Source organism: Dermacentor silvarum, chromosome 1 (assembly GCF_013339745.2).
Source record: "Dermacentor silvarum isolate Dsil-2018 chromosome 1, BIME_Dsil_1.4, whole genome shotgun sequence".
NCBI lineage: Eukaryota > Metazoa > Arthropoda > Arachnida > Ixodida > Ixodidae > Dermacentor > Dermacentor silvarum.
In genome coordinates, this window is record NC_051154.1 from 17,423,946 (window position 1) to 17,440,787 (window position 16,842).

The 16,842-nt window shown below is 46.3% G+C and overlaps 1 protein-coding gene across 3 annotated transcripts in view; it reads right to left on the reverse strand.

The window, feature by feature from the left end:
* Positions 1-16,842, reverse strand: part of LOC119457450 (protein slit) — a 287,783-nt gene that overhangs the window by 88,200 nt on the left and 182,741 nt on the right. For all 3 annotated transcript variants that reach the window (XM_037719017.2, XM_049665112.1, XM_049665113.1), the window contains 6 exons: positions 10,203-10,274; positions 7,765-7,931; positions 1,988-2,141; positions 615-686; positions 455-526; positions 301-372 (listed from right to left, as the gene is read on the reverse strand). In XM_037719017.2, coding sequence (XP_037574945.1) covers positions 301-372; positions 455-526; positions 615-686; positions 1,988-2,141; positions 7,765-7,931; positions 10,203-10,274 — 609 coding nt within the window. The remainder of the gene's footprint in view (positions 1-300; positions 373-454; positions 527-614; positions 687-1,987; positions 2,142-7,764; positions 7,932-10,202; positions 10,275-16,842) is intronic.

Below are 16,842 nucleotides of genomic sequence, written 5' to 3' on the forward strand. Positions count from 1 at the left end.
CTGACCATAATCGACCTGCCATGGTTATATTTGCATTTTTTTTTGCATTCCCCCACTTTAAAACGTCATACATAGACGTAAATGCATAGTCATCTCGTCACCTGCACTGTCTCCGGAAAGAGCCGACGTGGTTCCATTAGACTACTGCAACGAAAAAAAAAAAAAAAAAAAACGATCTCCTGTCGTAGTGACTCTCGAAGACGTAAAGAAAACTTAGGTTTCTTGTCACGAGTTATAACCTGTATATTTCAAAACAACCAACTCTGAGAAACTGACATGAGAAACGGATGTATAACTTACAGCAGTTGTAGGGAGGTGAGGCCATGAAATATCCCAGGAGGGAGATCTGATATCCGGTTCCCATAGAGGACTCTACGAAATGAAGAGGGTGACTAGATGAAATGAATTAGTAGCCTAAAAAGGGGTAAAAATATATGTCGTGAAGTTCACTTACAATGATGTCAATGACTTGAGTCCACTAAACGCATCAGGGGCTACTTTCGATATAACATTGCTGCTGAGATCACTGCAGAAGTAAAAAGAAAGCACAGTCAAAATCACTTTTTGAACGTGTTCCCTTTCTGAGTATGAGATCAAAGGGCGGGTCAACTTGCATTCGACGTATCCATTTTAGGTGCGCAAAGGCTTGTGAGGGGACCTCCGTGATTTGGTTCTGTTCTAGCCGCCTGCAAAGGAAACGATGACAGGTCCAGGCTCATGCTAGGCGCATGGAGGCGCACAAAAGTAGACGTGCAATATGAACGCCCGCGATCAACTGTTTCGAAGGGTTCCAGGGCGCCCGCACCAAGCATTAGCGCTGGCTACGAGACAATTAAAATACTAACGATCGAGCAAGGTTGTTCCAAATCAATCTTTATTTCATCTCCAAAGGAGAAAACGTATCACCGAGAAAACATGTCGCGTAATTTAATGTTCTCGAAAAATGTAACGTTCATATTCGTTTTAACAATGGGAGAGATCGAGCTAGTGGGTACTCTACGATCAAACTTTCCTAGCGCGCAGAAACCACAGACTTATTCCTTTCGTGTTCGTGGTTCCTGCGCGCTAGAGAAGTTTGGTCATATTCATACCGTTTTTTATTGATTGACTGACTGTGTTTAACGAGCCAAACCATGCATGGCAAGCCATGACAGAAGCTCTAGTGCAGGGCGAGCATCCGACTGCCCGGGATTATCCAGCACGGTACGCGAGCGTTTTTGTATTCCGATCACACCGAAAAGCAGTCGGCACGATTCGAGCGCGCGACCTTGTGCTCAGCAGCACAACGCTTTAGCTACTGAGCAACACTAGCGGGTCCTTATGTAATAGGTACGGTGTTTACGCAGAGCCGAAGTAACGTGAAACACTCCTCTTTGTGAGCCCACTGCTCAATGATATATGGGCCGTATTTAGTTCTCCAATTTCACTTCCTCGTGACCTTCGTCATTGGCGCGCACGTGCCGCTGACAGCAAGGAATTAATATAACGAGAGGATAAGGAACAAACACTCTCCCCTGGATATTTTAGAGCAGCGCACTACAGTTTATAGCGCTCGGAGGTGCATTCACCGGAGTTCTGGGAACGCGAGTGACATTCAGCGGAGTACCGCTCACGTGGCTGCTACTTCATTTAACGGGTGTGCCCACCACGTGAGTTCAGAACAGAAAAAATGATGACTTCTTTCCAGCCACCGATCGTTCTGGCGAGCGACTGAATGCAAGTCTCTGGCTCCGACCTCGAGCAGGCTCCCCATCGTCGCAGCGCAATTAGGAACGTAGTTGGAACCAGTCGAATGCACAGTAATTACGGCAACTGAGCGGCCCGAAAGCACGGGCCCGTGATTAGTCGAAAGCGCAGCACACAGTGTATGCGCGCAATTCGGCGAGACCAGCGGTCGTTACAGTGGGACATTATGTGGAGGGCCACACAGTTGAACAAGGCTATCACCAGCCACGACAGAGCGCGACGTTGAAGTCTGTATACTCACAGCTCGGTGGTCGTTTCAGGTATGTGCTGCGGCAGCGCCGTGAGCCCTTTGTCGCGGCAGTCGACCACGCCGTCCATGCAGGTGCAAGGAAAGGGGCACGCGCTAGCGCGCTGGCAGCCTCCGGTGACCGGGCGCGGCCACGGAAGTCCTGAGCCTGCACACCGCCCCGGGACGTCAGACACGGGGCTCATGCCATGGTGTGCGAACGCTTTGGTGCGCACCAAGCAGCACGACCACAACAAGGCCGCACCACACGTCAGTGCGCAGATGGACACAATGAAACTAACGCCGCAGGAATGAATCATCACAAGCGACCTTTTTATGACCACCGCAAGACGATCTCCAATTATCCCGTCTTGCGCCAGCTGGCCCCATCTTATGCCTGCTACTTTCCTTATTTCATCCCACCCCCTAATTCTCTGCCGTCCTCGACTGCGCTTTTGTTTTCTTAGCACCCATTCTGTAACTCGAATAGACCACTGGTTATCGGCACTACGCGTTACATGGCCTGCCCAGCTCCAATCATTCCCCTTAATGTCAACTAGAATACCGGCTACCTCTGCTGGCTCTATAATCACCACCCCTGCCTTCCTGTCCCTTAAAGTTGCGCCTAACGTGTTTCCTGCCATCGCTGGTTGCGCGGTTCTTAGCTTCTCAAGCCTCTTTCTTATGATCCAAGTTTCTACCCCATATGTTAAAACTAGTAGAACACAATGATTGTACACTCTTCAAGGACAACGGTAAGCTGCCGGTCATGACTTGGTACTCGCCTGCCGTTTGCGCTCCCACCCATTTTTATTCTTCTGTAGTTTACCTTCTCACGATCAGTGCCCTCAGTGAGTAATTGACTTAGAAAAACGTACTCTTGCACAGATTCTGGAGGCTGACTCCCAATTGTGAATCCTCGCTCCATTGCCTGGCTATACAATATTGTCTCGTCTTCTGCATATTAAACTTCAACCCTACTTTTGCACTTTGTTGGCTAAGGTCTTCAATCATTTGTAGCAAGTCATATCCAGCATTGTTAAACAAGACAACGTAATCTCAAAACCACAGGTTGCGGAGATACTTGACGCTGATTCTCACTTCTATTCATTCCCAGTCCAATAGCTTCAATACTTCTAAGATTACAGTGAATAGCATTAGAGAGATTGTGTCTTCTTACCTGACCCCTTTCTTGATCGGTATTTTTCCGCTTTCCTTGAGGAGAAAAGCTACCGCTACCTTTTCTTAAGGTAGCTGTCGAGACTTCACAGATATTTGCTAAGATTTAACGTATGCTTCCTGTATTCCTTGACTACACAATGTCTCCATGACTGCTGGTATCTCTACTGAATCAAATGCCTTTTCGTAACCTACAATGACCATTGAGAAAGGATGCTTTTACTCCGCAGATTTCGTAGTTACTTTATCGATGACGTGGACGTGATCCATTGTATAACACCCCTTCCTGAAGCCAGCCTGTTCTCCGGGTTGATTGAATTCAAGTGTTGATTCTATTGGAAATTACCTAGGTGAATATTTTGCAGAATACTAAAAGCAAGCTAATGGGCCTATAATTCCTCAATTCTTTAACGTTTCCCTTCTTATAGATTAGTATGATGTTGGAATTTTTCTTACTCCCTGGTACACTTGAAGGCCCAAGGCATTGCGTATAAAGGGTCGAAAGCTTCTTGAGTACAATATCCCCTCCATCTTTGATCAAGTCGAGTGTTATTCCATCTTCTCCGTCCACATTTCCTCGAGGACATGTCTTGCAAAGCCTTTCTAACATCAGCGCGTGTTAAACATGGATCTTCCGTATTCTCTTCGTCACTACTTCCGACCAAGGTTGCATGGCTGCTCTGGGTACTGTCCAGGTCAGTACAGAATTCCTCTGCTGCTTTTACTATATCATCAAACTTGTTTATGACATTATCCTGCTCATTTTTTACGACATACATGCCAAATTTCCTGCTCACTGATTTCATTCTGCCCCCATTTTATGCTGCTTCCGCAATCGCTCCAATGGTAAAATTTCGAATATCACTTACTTTCTTCTTGCTTATCAGCTTTGACAGTTCAGCCAATTCTAACTCAGACATTTTCATGATTTGTCGTTTCTTTCTTTGGTTCTTTGTTACTTGGGGGAGCTCTTCTACTTGTTCTCGTGGTGCCTTACCTCTAGCTTCAATTGCGGCCTCTGAAATAAGCCTAGTTACGGTCTCATTCATTATCTCTATGCCATCTTCATGTTTCTGTTCTAAAGCTGCACATTTGTTCGCGAGCACCAGCCTGAATCCCTCCGATTTTTCCCTGACTGCTTCCAGGTTGGTCTGTTTCCTCCTGACTAATATTGCACTGTGCGCCTTTCTTTCTTTACCTCTACTTTGCTGTCACTTTACCTCCCCTTCCCCTCTCTCCCTAGCGTAGGGTAGCAAACCGTATCTCCCCATCTGGTTAACCTCCCTGCCTTTCCCCTTTCTTCTGTCTCCCTCTTCAAATTAAGAGAAATTATTGACCTCACTAGCTTATTAACACTGCCCTTTACCCTACCTAACATTTCTACACCCTGCACAATGCTGGGGTCACCACGCAGTAAGAAATCTATTTCATTTCTTGTTTCCCCGTGAGGGCTTTTCCAGGTTCATTTCCTGTTACTGCGCTTCCGGAAGAATGTATACGTTATACAGAGTCGATTCCTTTCCGCGAATTCTACTAACATATCTCCTCTGCTATTCCTTGAATCAATGCCACAGGCCTTCTTCTACACTTTCGTAATCAGTCGTCCATGACTACAGTATACTAAGTTTACACTTTCCTCAGTGCTAATTCAACATTCTCACACAATTGTTATATTTCTTTATATTCATGGCTGGAAATTGGAGCATATAGGCTCGTGCTACCTTTAATATATATTAACTTTATTACAACAACTGCTACCCTTTCATTAATCCTATAGAATTCATCAATACCGCTATGTCTTTATGAATTAGAAATCCTAACCCGCATTCTCTCTTCTCGGAAGGCCTCTGTAGCAGAAAGCATAGCCATTAGTCAGAACTGTATATGCCTCACCATTTATGCTAATTTCACTAAGGTCAATTATCAGGCATTGCCTCACTCAGGCAATGCCAGATAATTCCTCAAAAAGCCGTGCTAAGCAGGATTAATTCGAGAGGATTTGCGTCTCAAACGTTGCCTGGTTCAATTTCCAGTGGCAGCCTGTCCGGATCCAGAGATTTTTAGCACCCTATGCTAAGCCGCAGGTCTGACCCCCGCCTTGGTCAGGTGGTCACATCCGCTGGGGACTGAGGGCCTAAGTTATTTGCAAGAGTCATGAAAGAGGCAGTGGCAAATACTGAACCAGGGAGGCCAATTCCTGTTCTGGTGAGGGAGTGTATTTGTTGAAGCTTAGTGGGGCTTCCTAATTTGGTTTCCTTTCGTTTTTTTCCCGGTATCAGGCGCCACTCCTATCAGTAATTTGTGACTGGGACTTCTGTAAAACTAGCCCAAACAATGTAATAGTTTCGCGTAAGCGGTCAACTAATTTAACAAAGCTGTTTTCTTTAGATCACCTCATAGATACGTCTGAGCAAAAAGTTTTCTCGGGAGAGTTGGTTCATAAAAAAATGACAGACTTCACTGTGCTTTTGTCTTTTTGTGCTATGATTTTTGCTCTTTCACAGATACGGTTTACAGATCTGTGACATCTTTTTGTGCAGAGTGACGGAGGTGCAAACTTAGTGGTCCTCTCTCTCTCTCTATGAAATTTACCGACTTACAAAAACAGTTGTAAAAGAATTTGGGTTCACGTGAAAATTCTCCTAACATTCGGCCAAAGGGACACTAAAGGAAAATACTAAGTCAAGTTAGAATTAAAGACTAGGCTACTGTAATAACGAATTCGTCATTCGTAGCGCGAACATAGCTTTTGTAAGCGAGAAAAATGACGAAAGTGGAAAATTGGAGAAGCGCCACCTGTTATGTACCATTACTTCTTCCGCGGCGTCAGTACTATTCATAGAGAGATCCATAGATGGAGATCACGTGTGGATTATGTCAACTCGTCTGTTTCGGCGCGGGCGGTCCAAATTGAGGAACAGCAGCGGGACCTTCGGCTGCAATATTCTACGCAACAAATATGGGCACATAGAAAACGATGATAGCCTACTAGACGAATAACCTACCGATCTAGCTCGACTTAAGTGTTTCTTTCAATTTACCTCTCAAGTACAACTATAATTCTATTCGGTTATTCTGTTGTGTTTGCGTGTATTTGAATAGGTAAATCGGAGTTGGCATCGAGCTACATACGGAGCTGCCTTCTAAAGCTTAATTACTGCCAACAGCAGTCGTCGCGGGCCCCAGAATCCAGCATCATCCTGTCCGCCAAGAGGGTGCGCGCTACACAGGCGTTCCATGCTCATTTTAATGTAGTCGTACATTCAATACAGCACAAACGGCGAGGGCCTCTTGCGATTAAATTGCCAAGTATAATGCTTCAAACCTGCAATACATCCGATGTAATTTTTCGCCATTGCCAGCAGGATTCCTCGCTGTATCCCATACACAGCATTTGCTTCGCACAAGTACGGGCGCCCCGAATTTCACAGCAATGTTATTTTGGCCATTTTGGACACATTACTATGAAGGCTGACGATTTAGCTATGCAAGTATATCTTGCGTAATACGGACGCGGCGCAGAGTGGTTAACACTTGGCTTAAAATCTATGATCGCTGCGTCAATCTGCATTGGATCACTTCGTCTCATATCGCGCTTATGTCTGCTTCACTCTTCCTATATTATCATCCACGATCAAAGCACGCACTGTTTAAACAGCCCTTAAAAACGCCTATTCGCAAAGCATTAGTGACGACCATCCCATAGCACGCATTTTCTTCCGCACTTACGCAATGAGCAATTCCTTCTTCCCCCACACAGTAGCCCTATGGAACTCCCTCCCAGACAGTATTGTGACATGTACGTACAGACCGCCTTAAATTCCGGCAAATACTAACACGACATTTCACGTAACCAAACACACCCGAAAGAGTACAGTGCACATATGTCAAATCCCGCGCAAATTATTGTATGTCCCACTTTGAATTTTCGTTAACACTGTTATTCAAATAAGGTTTGTGTAGATTAATCTGGCGCTGTAGTAATGTATAATTATTGTCACAATGTAACAACACTTTAGACTATAACTATAGACAAACAGCATTCTTCCGTTTCTTATTCTTTGGTTTGTTACTGTCTTGGGGGTGCGCATAGAACCTAGGCCACACTGCCAGGATTCTATGCGCAGCGGCGCCAGTAAACGATTTATTCTTCGCCGCACGGTGAACGCATTGAATTGTGAACGCGTCTGATGCATCTGAAGAAAGCATACATTGTCTCTTTCCTTCATATACTTGGAAGAAAAAAAAAAAAAGAACGGACAACCGGGATGGTTTGTAAGGATTCCTAATGTGTAAGGCAGCCTTGTTCTTGTTTTTTGCACTGCCGTACTCATTGTGACATTAAACAAAGCCTCAGCTCAGCGCCAACGTTTCAGCACGCTTCTTTGTGGCTTTGGCGGATGTCTCCACGTGTCTAAGATTACGAACATCAAAAGCTTTCTTTTTTTTTTTTTTATTCGTTTAGTTTCTGTCCTAGCCTCCTTTTCTTTATCGGCGCAAACATTCAGCAATGCACGTTTTCAGCTCACTTCGAGAGGTGTTTCTTACTCCCCGCTTAGCGCCTTTCGCTAACCAGGGCTCAGCGCTTGAGTGATCCGTGCCGATGTCCTTACCGATGTCGCAGGTCATGTCGTCCTCGTGAAGTTCCGCGACCGCCTTGCCCTTGAGCGCGGCCGGCATGCTGCAGCGAGTGAAGAGGCCTAGCCGCGGGTGACGCCGCAACCACGAGGCCAGCCAGGACAGCCGGCAGTCGCAGGACAGCGGGTTTTCCGACAGCCGCCTGCGCAAGCGCCACCCTTGCTACGAGAGCGTCTTCACAAGCGATCTCTGCTCCCACCGGATGAGTTCCACTTAAGGCAGCTTATGCGTCACATGACATGTGGAGGGCTACAGCTGCAACGTACGCTGTGCCTAGATTACCTTGTGAACAGAAAAGTGAAAGTAAACCCGCCATTTCTGATTCCTTCGGCGTATTAAACCTCGATCGCGGACAACTGAGCGCGAGTTGGACGCAACGAGCGCCATATTTCAAGAAAGAGGAGGACGGAAAGACAGCGAGGTTGGCCAATACGGGCTGCGAAAAAGGGATGAGGAGAACGAGGGGAGCAAGCCGAGCTCAATCCATTTCGAAGGGCCGAGAGATCAACGAAGTGCTTCAAGCCCCGATTGCTTTCCTGATAATGTACGGATACAACAACCATGAACTTACGTTAAAAGAACAGCAAATGCGTCATTATCACGGAATCTGAATTACTGTACATACACAGCACCTCAAATACACAGCGAACTTGGCGGCCAAGACAAGCGTGAATCTGCCGACTGACGACAACGTAGGCAGGGCCTAAAACAACTGCAAAGCTTGGTTACCCTGTGGGATTCCAAAGATGCAACAAGGGCATAGACATCACCGACAGTAGACCAGCAACACTAAATGTCAGAAACTAGAATAAGCGCTGTCGGTAACATAAACCCCCGTGATTACGCCGTTATCTACACAAGTACGACTGCGAGCGTCCCCAAGATGTAGAGGATTACCTTAACTGGCTGTTCACGGTATAGACGCCCATATGGCCAAAGTGAAAGGAGAAGCGACCAAGGACCCGACCTCGATATAACTCAAGTTTGAATATGTTCGTGATGAAGCAGCGCAAAAAAAGACAACGGACGGAAAATCGCTAGTGTTCGTCCCTTCGTTTCCATCTGTCGTCTTTTTTTGCGCTGCTACATCACGATAAAGCTGGCTGCCAAACAGCTTGTAGAAACTTCTTCCTCGCTCACCTGCTATCATCATCGTCATCGTGACTGTTGTTTCATTAAACGCCATGTTTGCTCATTGACCGCTCTTCCTGTGTGGTCCTTCGCGGGTTTCTACAAAATGAAAATGGTGCCGAAACCCGGGATCGAACCAGGGACACCTAGCATATCCGTAGATGGGCACAAGGATTTTACAATGCCAACCATACCAAAATGCACATTTGTACACTATCATGACAATACATATACAATAGCTACTGTTCTCCAAAAAGAATACACGTACCAACTAACGCAAGTATTCAGCGAATCGCAGAGAAATTACTACAAAAGCATGAAACCAAGCCCTAAAACAGCTGGGTTCTGGCACATATACAGAGGTGATTGGCTATAGGCGAATGAGCCGACAGCAATGTATGAGAGGGCGCTTGAAAGACCAACTGGTGCCTTAATTACGCAAGAAATATACCACGCCTATTGTCACACATTGATAGTAGAGCCCCCTGCAAGGCTGTGCTTCACTGGTGAAGAGAGGAAAGAGAATACAACCTGTTATCCCTTTCCCAGAAATTCCCACGAGATTCTGAAATAAAATGTTGCCACACAAAAGGCAACTCTTCTACAAAATGAAAGGCTACATAGCGCGTGCAACTAAGAAACAGAGAAGCAAAGCAAAGGCATGGAGGTTAATCAGATACCACGAGAAAACGTGTGACGTGGGTAGTGTCCGAGGAACGAGAGCGTCAGCATGCTGGAACAATCCCGCGACACAGTATAGGCTATCTCTCCTGCGGGCCAAGTTCATCGTCTACGACCAACGAATTGACCGGGCCATCGCCCCAAAGGGCATCGTCCACAAAGAGCAGCCTTCGTAAAGCTTTCTCCACACACCTATACAAAATGGTTAACGCACTTGTGGGCAATTTTCCGTTCTAATAGAGGCGTCACAGGTTGCACTAGTCTCTACTCCAGTGCCAACAGAGCACCGGGTCCATAAATTTAGTCGTTTCTCTATAATTACGGGCCACTCAGAGTGAAAAAAAACGAAAAAAAAACGAAGCAGGAACAATCGAAGATGATTGTCAATGTAAACGAATAGCCCGAGCGAGAGAAATAGAGAAAGAGAGGGAGCGCAAGAGCGAGAACAAACGTTTTTCTTGCCGAGTCCGACCGCGGACCATCGACCACGAAAACAGTCGAAAGAGCCAAACAAAGCTATTTGCTTTAAAATATGTCTGCATAAACTATTTCAATCCAACTGTGCTGCCCAAAAGCCACAGCTTGACCAAATTCCACTCACACAACCCGCAGCTTCTTCATGTTCTCGAATAAGTCCTTTCCCAGCGTCGTCAGGTTGTTCCGGTTGAGCGTCCTGAAACGAATGCGAAAAACCCGTCAGTTGAAAAACAAAAACATACCACGCCAAGAGTTCTCAAGTTGTGCTGATATAGGGCGCTATAACGTAGAGCTATCCCATTCTAATTTATTCCAATCTCCTGACGTCAAATTTACGTAACCGCCGATGCAAACATGGGCGGTGACCTGCAGCGTTGCTTGAACCGCCCACCCAAACGCTCTCTTTTTTTATATAGGAGGTGACTTGTTTGATTTCAAAGCGAATAGCATTGCCTACCATGACAGGCTTTCCTTATCGAATAGGCGATGAGATGCGAGGAACGCACAGAAATGGGGATAGTTTCGGTGGGGTCGAACTAGCGCAGTCAAAGCAGATAACCGGGTGACTGGAGTGGTGCCGGCGTCTCCCATTGGTCCACTTGTCCTTAGCTTGCGGTGGCTCGTCGACGATTGCGGCGGCGTGCATCGGGGCCTTACAAACGGCGCTAGAAGGGATCCTCAGTAAAGAAGAGTTGGCACGGCGATATCATATACGTGCCGGAAGGGCTCGACAACGTTATGCTGCCACACATTTTTATTACACGCAAAGAAATCCATTTTCGCCGGCCGCCTCCGAGTGGCTAAAGCCAGAGCGATCGGCGGGCAGCCATCTTCTATTCCTTTCAGAACGGGGCAGTCTCCGGATATATTAAAAAACGAATCAATTTTGTTCGGCATATTCATGCATCTGTAGTGCGTACAAATCACCTTGACGCGAGCAGTTTTGGAGGTTTTGTGACATCGCGTGACAGACAGGCGAAGTGGGCCTGGCCCGAAAACTTTTGACCAATAGCGGAGGGCCAGTAACAACACACGTGATGGAAATAAACAGCGCAATATTTACACCGACCGGTAGGAGAGGAAGGCACACATAAGCGCTGTCTTGCTATCCTGCGGTCTGTGTAAAAGTTGCCCTGTTTATTTCTATCATGTATCCGTACCAACTCGCCCAAATGTCTGCTCTTATGAGTGGACCAAGGGCGCGGAATCGGAGAAGAAAAAAAAAAGTTCTTTTTCCGCCTCATCGTGCCTAAACAGTGTGTACACGTTATCTTGAGATGAGTTTTCTCAGTTTTTGTGACATGGCGTGATAGACGAAGTGGGCGTGGTTTGAAAATGTTTTGCCTATCGTAGAGCACTAATGACGGAAATGGAATAGAAAGATTACAATAGCTTTATGTTATAGCACCCATAGCCAACATTTGGTGACGTACACGCTCTCATAGCTGACACTACGCGCAATGACAACAAAACATAACACAAGTGGGACTATCCGGACGTGCTAATCAGCTCTCAATCCCAATCGACCATTTTTTGTATCTTTGCAATAAACTATCCATTTGAAGCTCATTAATGATCATGTTCATCGATTAAGGAAAGCGGCGTCAATAACAATAAGAAGCGCTTAGAAGCACGTATTTTATTTTTATTTTTTACTTGACATGAGAAGGAGGACATAATGGCGTGAAAATACAGACAAGATACTCTTTGCCCTAGGACAGGAAGTGTTGTTACACTCACATACTGCTGCACGTACTTTGTATATGGGAAAGCGCGATTGTTGCAGTGAACGCAGGCACAACAGCATTATGACATAACAGTCAAAACAAAACACTTACATATCATACACTGAACGTACCAATGTGGCAGATGACCATTTCGGCATTTTCAGACACCCAGACAGACCGAAGTTCCCGCGGATTTCTGATTTCTCGAAAGATCGCCACTTCTTTCATTTGCATTCCCTATTTGCAGAGGAACAGCCTTTCGTGCGAGTCTCTTACTCCGCCAACCCAGAAGGCGGTGCAGTGAAGGTGGCGCCACGTAGAAGCCATCTCGTCGGAAACACGTGACTGAGGGTATAAACTTGGCTCCATTCGCGTGACATGCATCTTTATTTTTAAATACATTAATACGTAGGGTGTTTTTTTGCTTTCTCTCTAGTTCGAACAGATATTTTAATATTCGTACAGAGTTATATCGCGCAATTCAGCTTGTTCAAGTGGGGATTACCTGAAGAGCGGACATTACTTGCATGCACAATAAATACAGTTTCTAAGCGGCTAATTGAAAGACTCACTAAATAACGTTTTCAATTAATTACTTGAGAACACAAATTATAATTCGCAAAATTGGGCCAATGCACTACAGTGAAGCCATGTCTGCCGAGCTGACATCCTAAGACCAGTTTCGTCGCCTTCGTCCATCATTTACAAATCTGGAGCTGTATTCACACAGCTTTTAATTGTTCACAACTTCTCATTACCACATTGGCAGGCCGCCTGCGATAATAAGCCCAGCATCAGGATTGTAACGAAAGAGCTTTTTTGTGTGTGTGTGAATACGGACCCTGTTTGCTTTCTGCGGTGTTGATTCTAACAACTTGTGCACATTTTCTTCCTTTAACCACACATGTAATGCCCGAAATGCGCAGCAACGTATAGGTTATGTAAATACAACAACGTGCTACGAAATACAGGAGGGTTCCAGTAAAGAGTTTCCAAATTGCTTCCTTTATCGGTTCTAGACGATCTTAACTGGAACGACAATCAGGAACCAGCTAGACAAGCGATATTAAATATATATATATTTTCCAACTAAAGAAAATAAAAGGCGGCACATGTTTTAAAACCTGTATTGGATTTTAGTTCGGATAAGCGGTCTGCAATATCGGTTTTGCGACCCCACTTCGTAGGAACGACGAGCAAACGGCCTGCAGTAATGGTTATTTTCTCATACAGATTAGACAGATAACGAGATAAAACGGTAATAACAAGGTATAACCCGCCGCCAGTGCCCGTATTCACAAAAGGCTCTTACGTTAGAATTCTTCGTAAGAGGAAATGATGCGGCCAATCGTGATACTGGACATAATATTAGCGGAGGCGCGCCCAACCAATGGCAAAACGCACTTACGAACAGTTAAAAGCTTAGTGAATTCAGCAACCCAGGTACGCGAAACTCTGCCAGCAAGCTTGCCAGCACACTGTATACGCAAGACCGTCGCGGACGCTAGCTGCACTGCTGCGTAAACAGCGAGGAAAAAAAAGAAAAAAAGCTGGCGCCCACTCGCGCTTCTTGTGTGTGGGTCAAACGAGGAATGCAAAGATGTGCACTCGCGGAATATCCTCTATCCTGAAGCCAAATGAAAAACATACATCACACAACGTCATAAGCCACTACACCCACGGGTATACGACACAAACTAAAAGCCCAAAGAAAGCACGGGGGACAGGGGGGCTGGAGTAAACCCGAACATGGCAAAATCGGGCAAGAGACGACAAGGTCGAGGATGCTGCAGCAGACAATGCACGCCGAGTGGCTCGCCGCTAAAAGGAACAAATGGCACGCCCCAATCCACATACACACACATATAGTAATGAGCAAAGTGACGAGTCACTCCGAGAAGGCCGCTTCTCCCGCCGTGTACACCACGCAGAATCTGCAACTTTCATCTCGATGAGAGTGTGCAATAGCGGTGTGTGTCACGCGAATGCCTTCGACTCAACGTCAAAGCAGGCGCTTCTCTACACGGGCAGCTTCAGCAGTCGTCAATAATCTGTCCGGTCAACACGGAGTCTTTCTCGAAACACCCAAGGCCTTCGAGGGGCAGGCGCGGGGCACCTTCGCAAACGAGAGAGTTTACACGATATCGCGCCGTAAGCAACGCGTTCAAAGAAAAATAACAGCAAGACTCTGCTACCCTCGTAAACATAATTTATTATCTCGCATAAAGAACGAACGTCGGCCCCACACCATGGATAACAAATATGCTGCAGCCAGCAGGCTCAATCTTGTCAACGGGCTCGAACAAAACCGGCGACAGTTGGTGAAAAATGCGTGAACGCGAGATGAATAGGTGATGTCCATATCGTAGCAACACCAACCCCCTCTTCACTTCGCGACTCTGTCCTCACAGTAATATAAACTAATGGGAAATAGCATCGAAATGAGAGAGAAATAGATGTTGGAATGTCTCTGCGTCGTGGCTTGCTTGCTGCAATGCAGGATGTTTTTTTCTTCGTTCTTATTTTTTATAGAATATACAGATTTTTATAAAAAGGTTATGTACCAACAAGGGCGTTTCTGCAGAGAAGCTCCTAGGTGAGGCGGACATACTTTGCCGCTATAATAACGTGACTTACAGAAGACTAACAAGCAAAAATTCGTTACTTATCCCATCTACGTACATTAGAGCCTTCGGGGCAGTTCATGTGGAAAATATAGAGCCAGTCACATTTTTTATGCCTCGGCATTTTTTTAACTTGAAAACCGCACCTAATTCAGAACTGACTTGCATTATTCAGTGTCATTATGCTTCGAGTTGTCGATTAATTCGCGTTCGCGCTGCGACCTGCTAGCCTCCTGGTTAGCTCAGATGTTTCATGTATTTTCAGCGCCTAAAAGAAATAGGGGAGAAAAAAACAAGCCGATAAGATAACTGCAACAAAAAGATAAAATTAGCCTAGCTGTCTGCTTTAAGTATAGCTCAGATGGTCGAGCGACCGATCGGCAAAGGCGTTAGTCCAGGGTGCGATGCCCGGAATAGGACGAATTTTCCTTCAACTGCGAAACATTCTTTATGAGGAACCCGTGTGGTGAGTTTCCTTTGTAGCTACGTGCTATATACAGTCGGATGGATGACAATTTCTCCCTTCCATGAAACCTTCCTCCATCGTGCGGGCTTCCACACAACTAATTTGACAAATTCGATATATTGATTATCGAATTTCAAGTTCAACACAGAAAATCAAAACCGAGCGCGCCGGGAGCGCAAAAAAGGCAGACCCGCTATCATATCACACAGAAACGCCCCCCGACGAAACGCGCGACTATGTTTGTAACTGGACGTCATGCCAGTGGCAGCAGATACGGCACGTTTGTCAAGAATCTGTAGCGACGTGCTCAATCAGTATTTACCTTGACATGCCCCATCGTTCGAACTACGTTACACACTTCGTCACGCGGCGTTTCCGTCTGGCGTAGCTGCGGGGCGGGCTCGGCTTCGATATTGGCTGCATTGAACGTTGAAAGCCTATAATGAAAATCTCGAATTAGGTGATATTTTTAAGATTTTTTTCAAAAATGGGGGTGCATCACAATGTGACTGCCTCCAAATTTGCCATATAAACAACTGACCCCGAGGCTCTTAAAAAATAATAATAAATAAATACATAAAATAAATCGACACATTTTTCAAAATAATATTTTGAAATACGTTTTTAAATGTCCGCCTCCCTTATAGAAACTCCGCAGCAAAAACGCCCCGTTCGCTGCGTTCATAGCCATTTCATTTTAAAAAATCTTGTATAGTGAAAAAAAAAAGTAGTCTGTAGAACAGGCCGGCTAGTGCATGCAGATAATCATCCTCATCATCATCAGCAGCAGCAGCAGCCTATATTTATGTCCACAGCAGGACGAAGGCCTCTGCCTGCGATCTCCAATTACCCCTGTCTGGCGCTATAGCTAATTCCAACTTGCGCCTGCAAATTTCCTGACTTCATCACGGACGCTCGAGGCCAAAACGAGGAAGTGAATAGTAGCTACTGCTGGGCCGGTTGGTTTCGTACAGTTACATGGCGCTTCAGCGACGCGGAAGAACGACAGCACGTGCGCTAAGCGAAGTGGACGCACCGTCGCCTATAGGTGATGGCGGATCTGCCTATCTGTTGGCCTGAGCGTTGTGCCCACTAGCGTTACTGCCTTAGCGGAACGGGCAGTAAACGTCGTTATCGAACTGGCCGCTGCCAAACGCCGACGCTCAGTCTCTTCTGGTGCACCATCGAGGTGCGGCGCCTGCAACGGTCCTCATCGCACCAGCGTTGCGAGACGCCCGGTGCCAGGGCGCTGTTGTTCCTTCTGGCGCAGCAGCAGTGCTGCGTCGCGCCAACAAGTCGCACTCGCGTGTAGTTAGAACACAGTCCGAAGGAGTTCGAGCGCAACGTTAAACCATGCTATCGCTGTTACATACAAACAGGGGTAAAGTGCCTCGGAAAGACGTTTCGATGGGTGGAGGTCATCTTCGTCGAAGACGACAAGGACGCCTTTGACATATAGATGACCTCCACCTATCGAAACGTCTTTCCGAGGCACTTTACCTCTGTTTGTATGCAACGTCCATACCCCACAGTGTGCTACTCCATCTGTCGGCCCTCTTCTTGATTTTGGCTATCGCTTCGGCAGTATCGCCGAAGCGATACTGCCAGTATCGCCTTCGAGCGATACTGCCGATGTTTTATTAAGTGCTGTACAGCGTCACAACACTGTTCTGTGTGTCCGTCAGGTTTCGCGCGGCGTCCGAGATTGTCGCGTTCCGCCATTGCAACAGCGAAGCGTCGCCCCCCACTACCAATCTAAGACGCGGCCAGAAAGCTGGGCCGGAATAACGTAACGATTCTATTCTAGTACCACCATTCTTTGTTGCGCTTCGTGAATGGTCAGACTGGCGCTCCGCCCGCGTTATATCAACGGGATCAGCCGGTCGTGGATGATCGGAGCGGCACAGAATCGAGCGCAAGGAATCGCCACACATTATACGGCGGTCC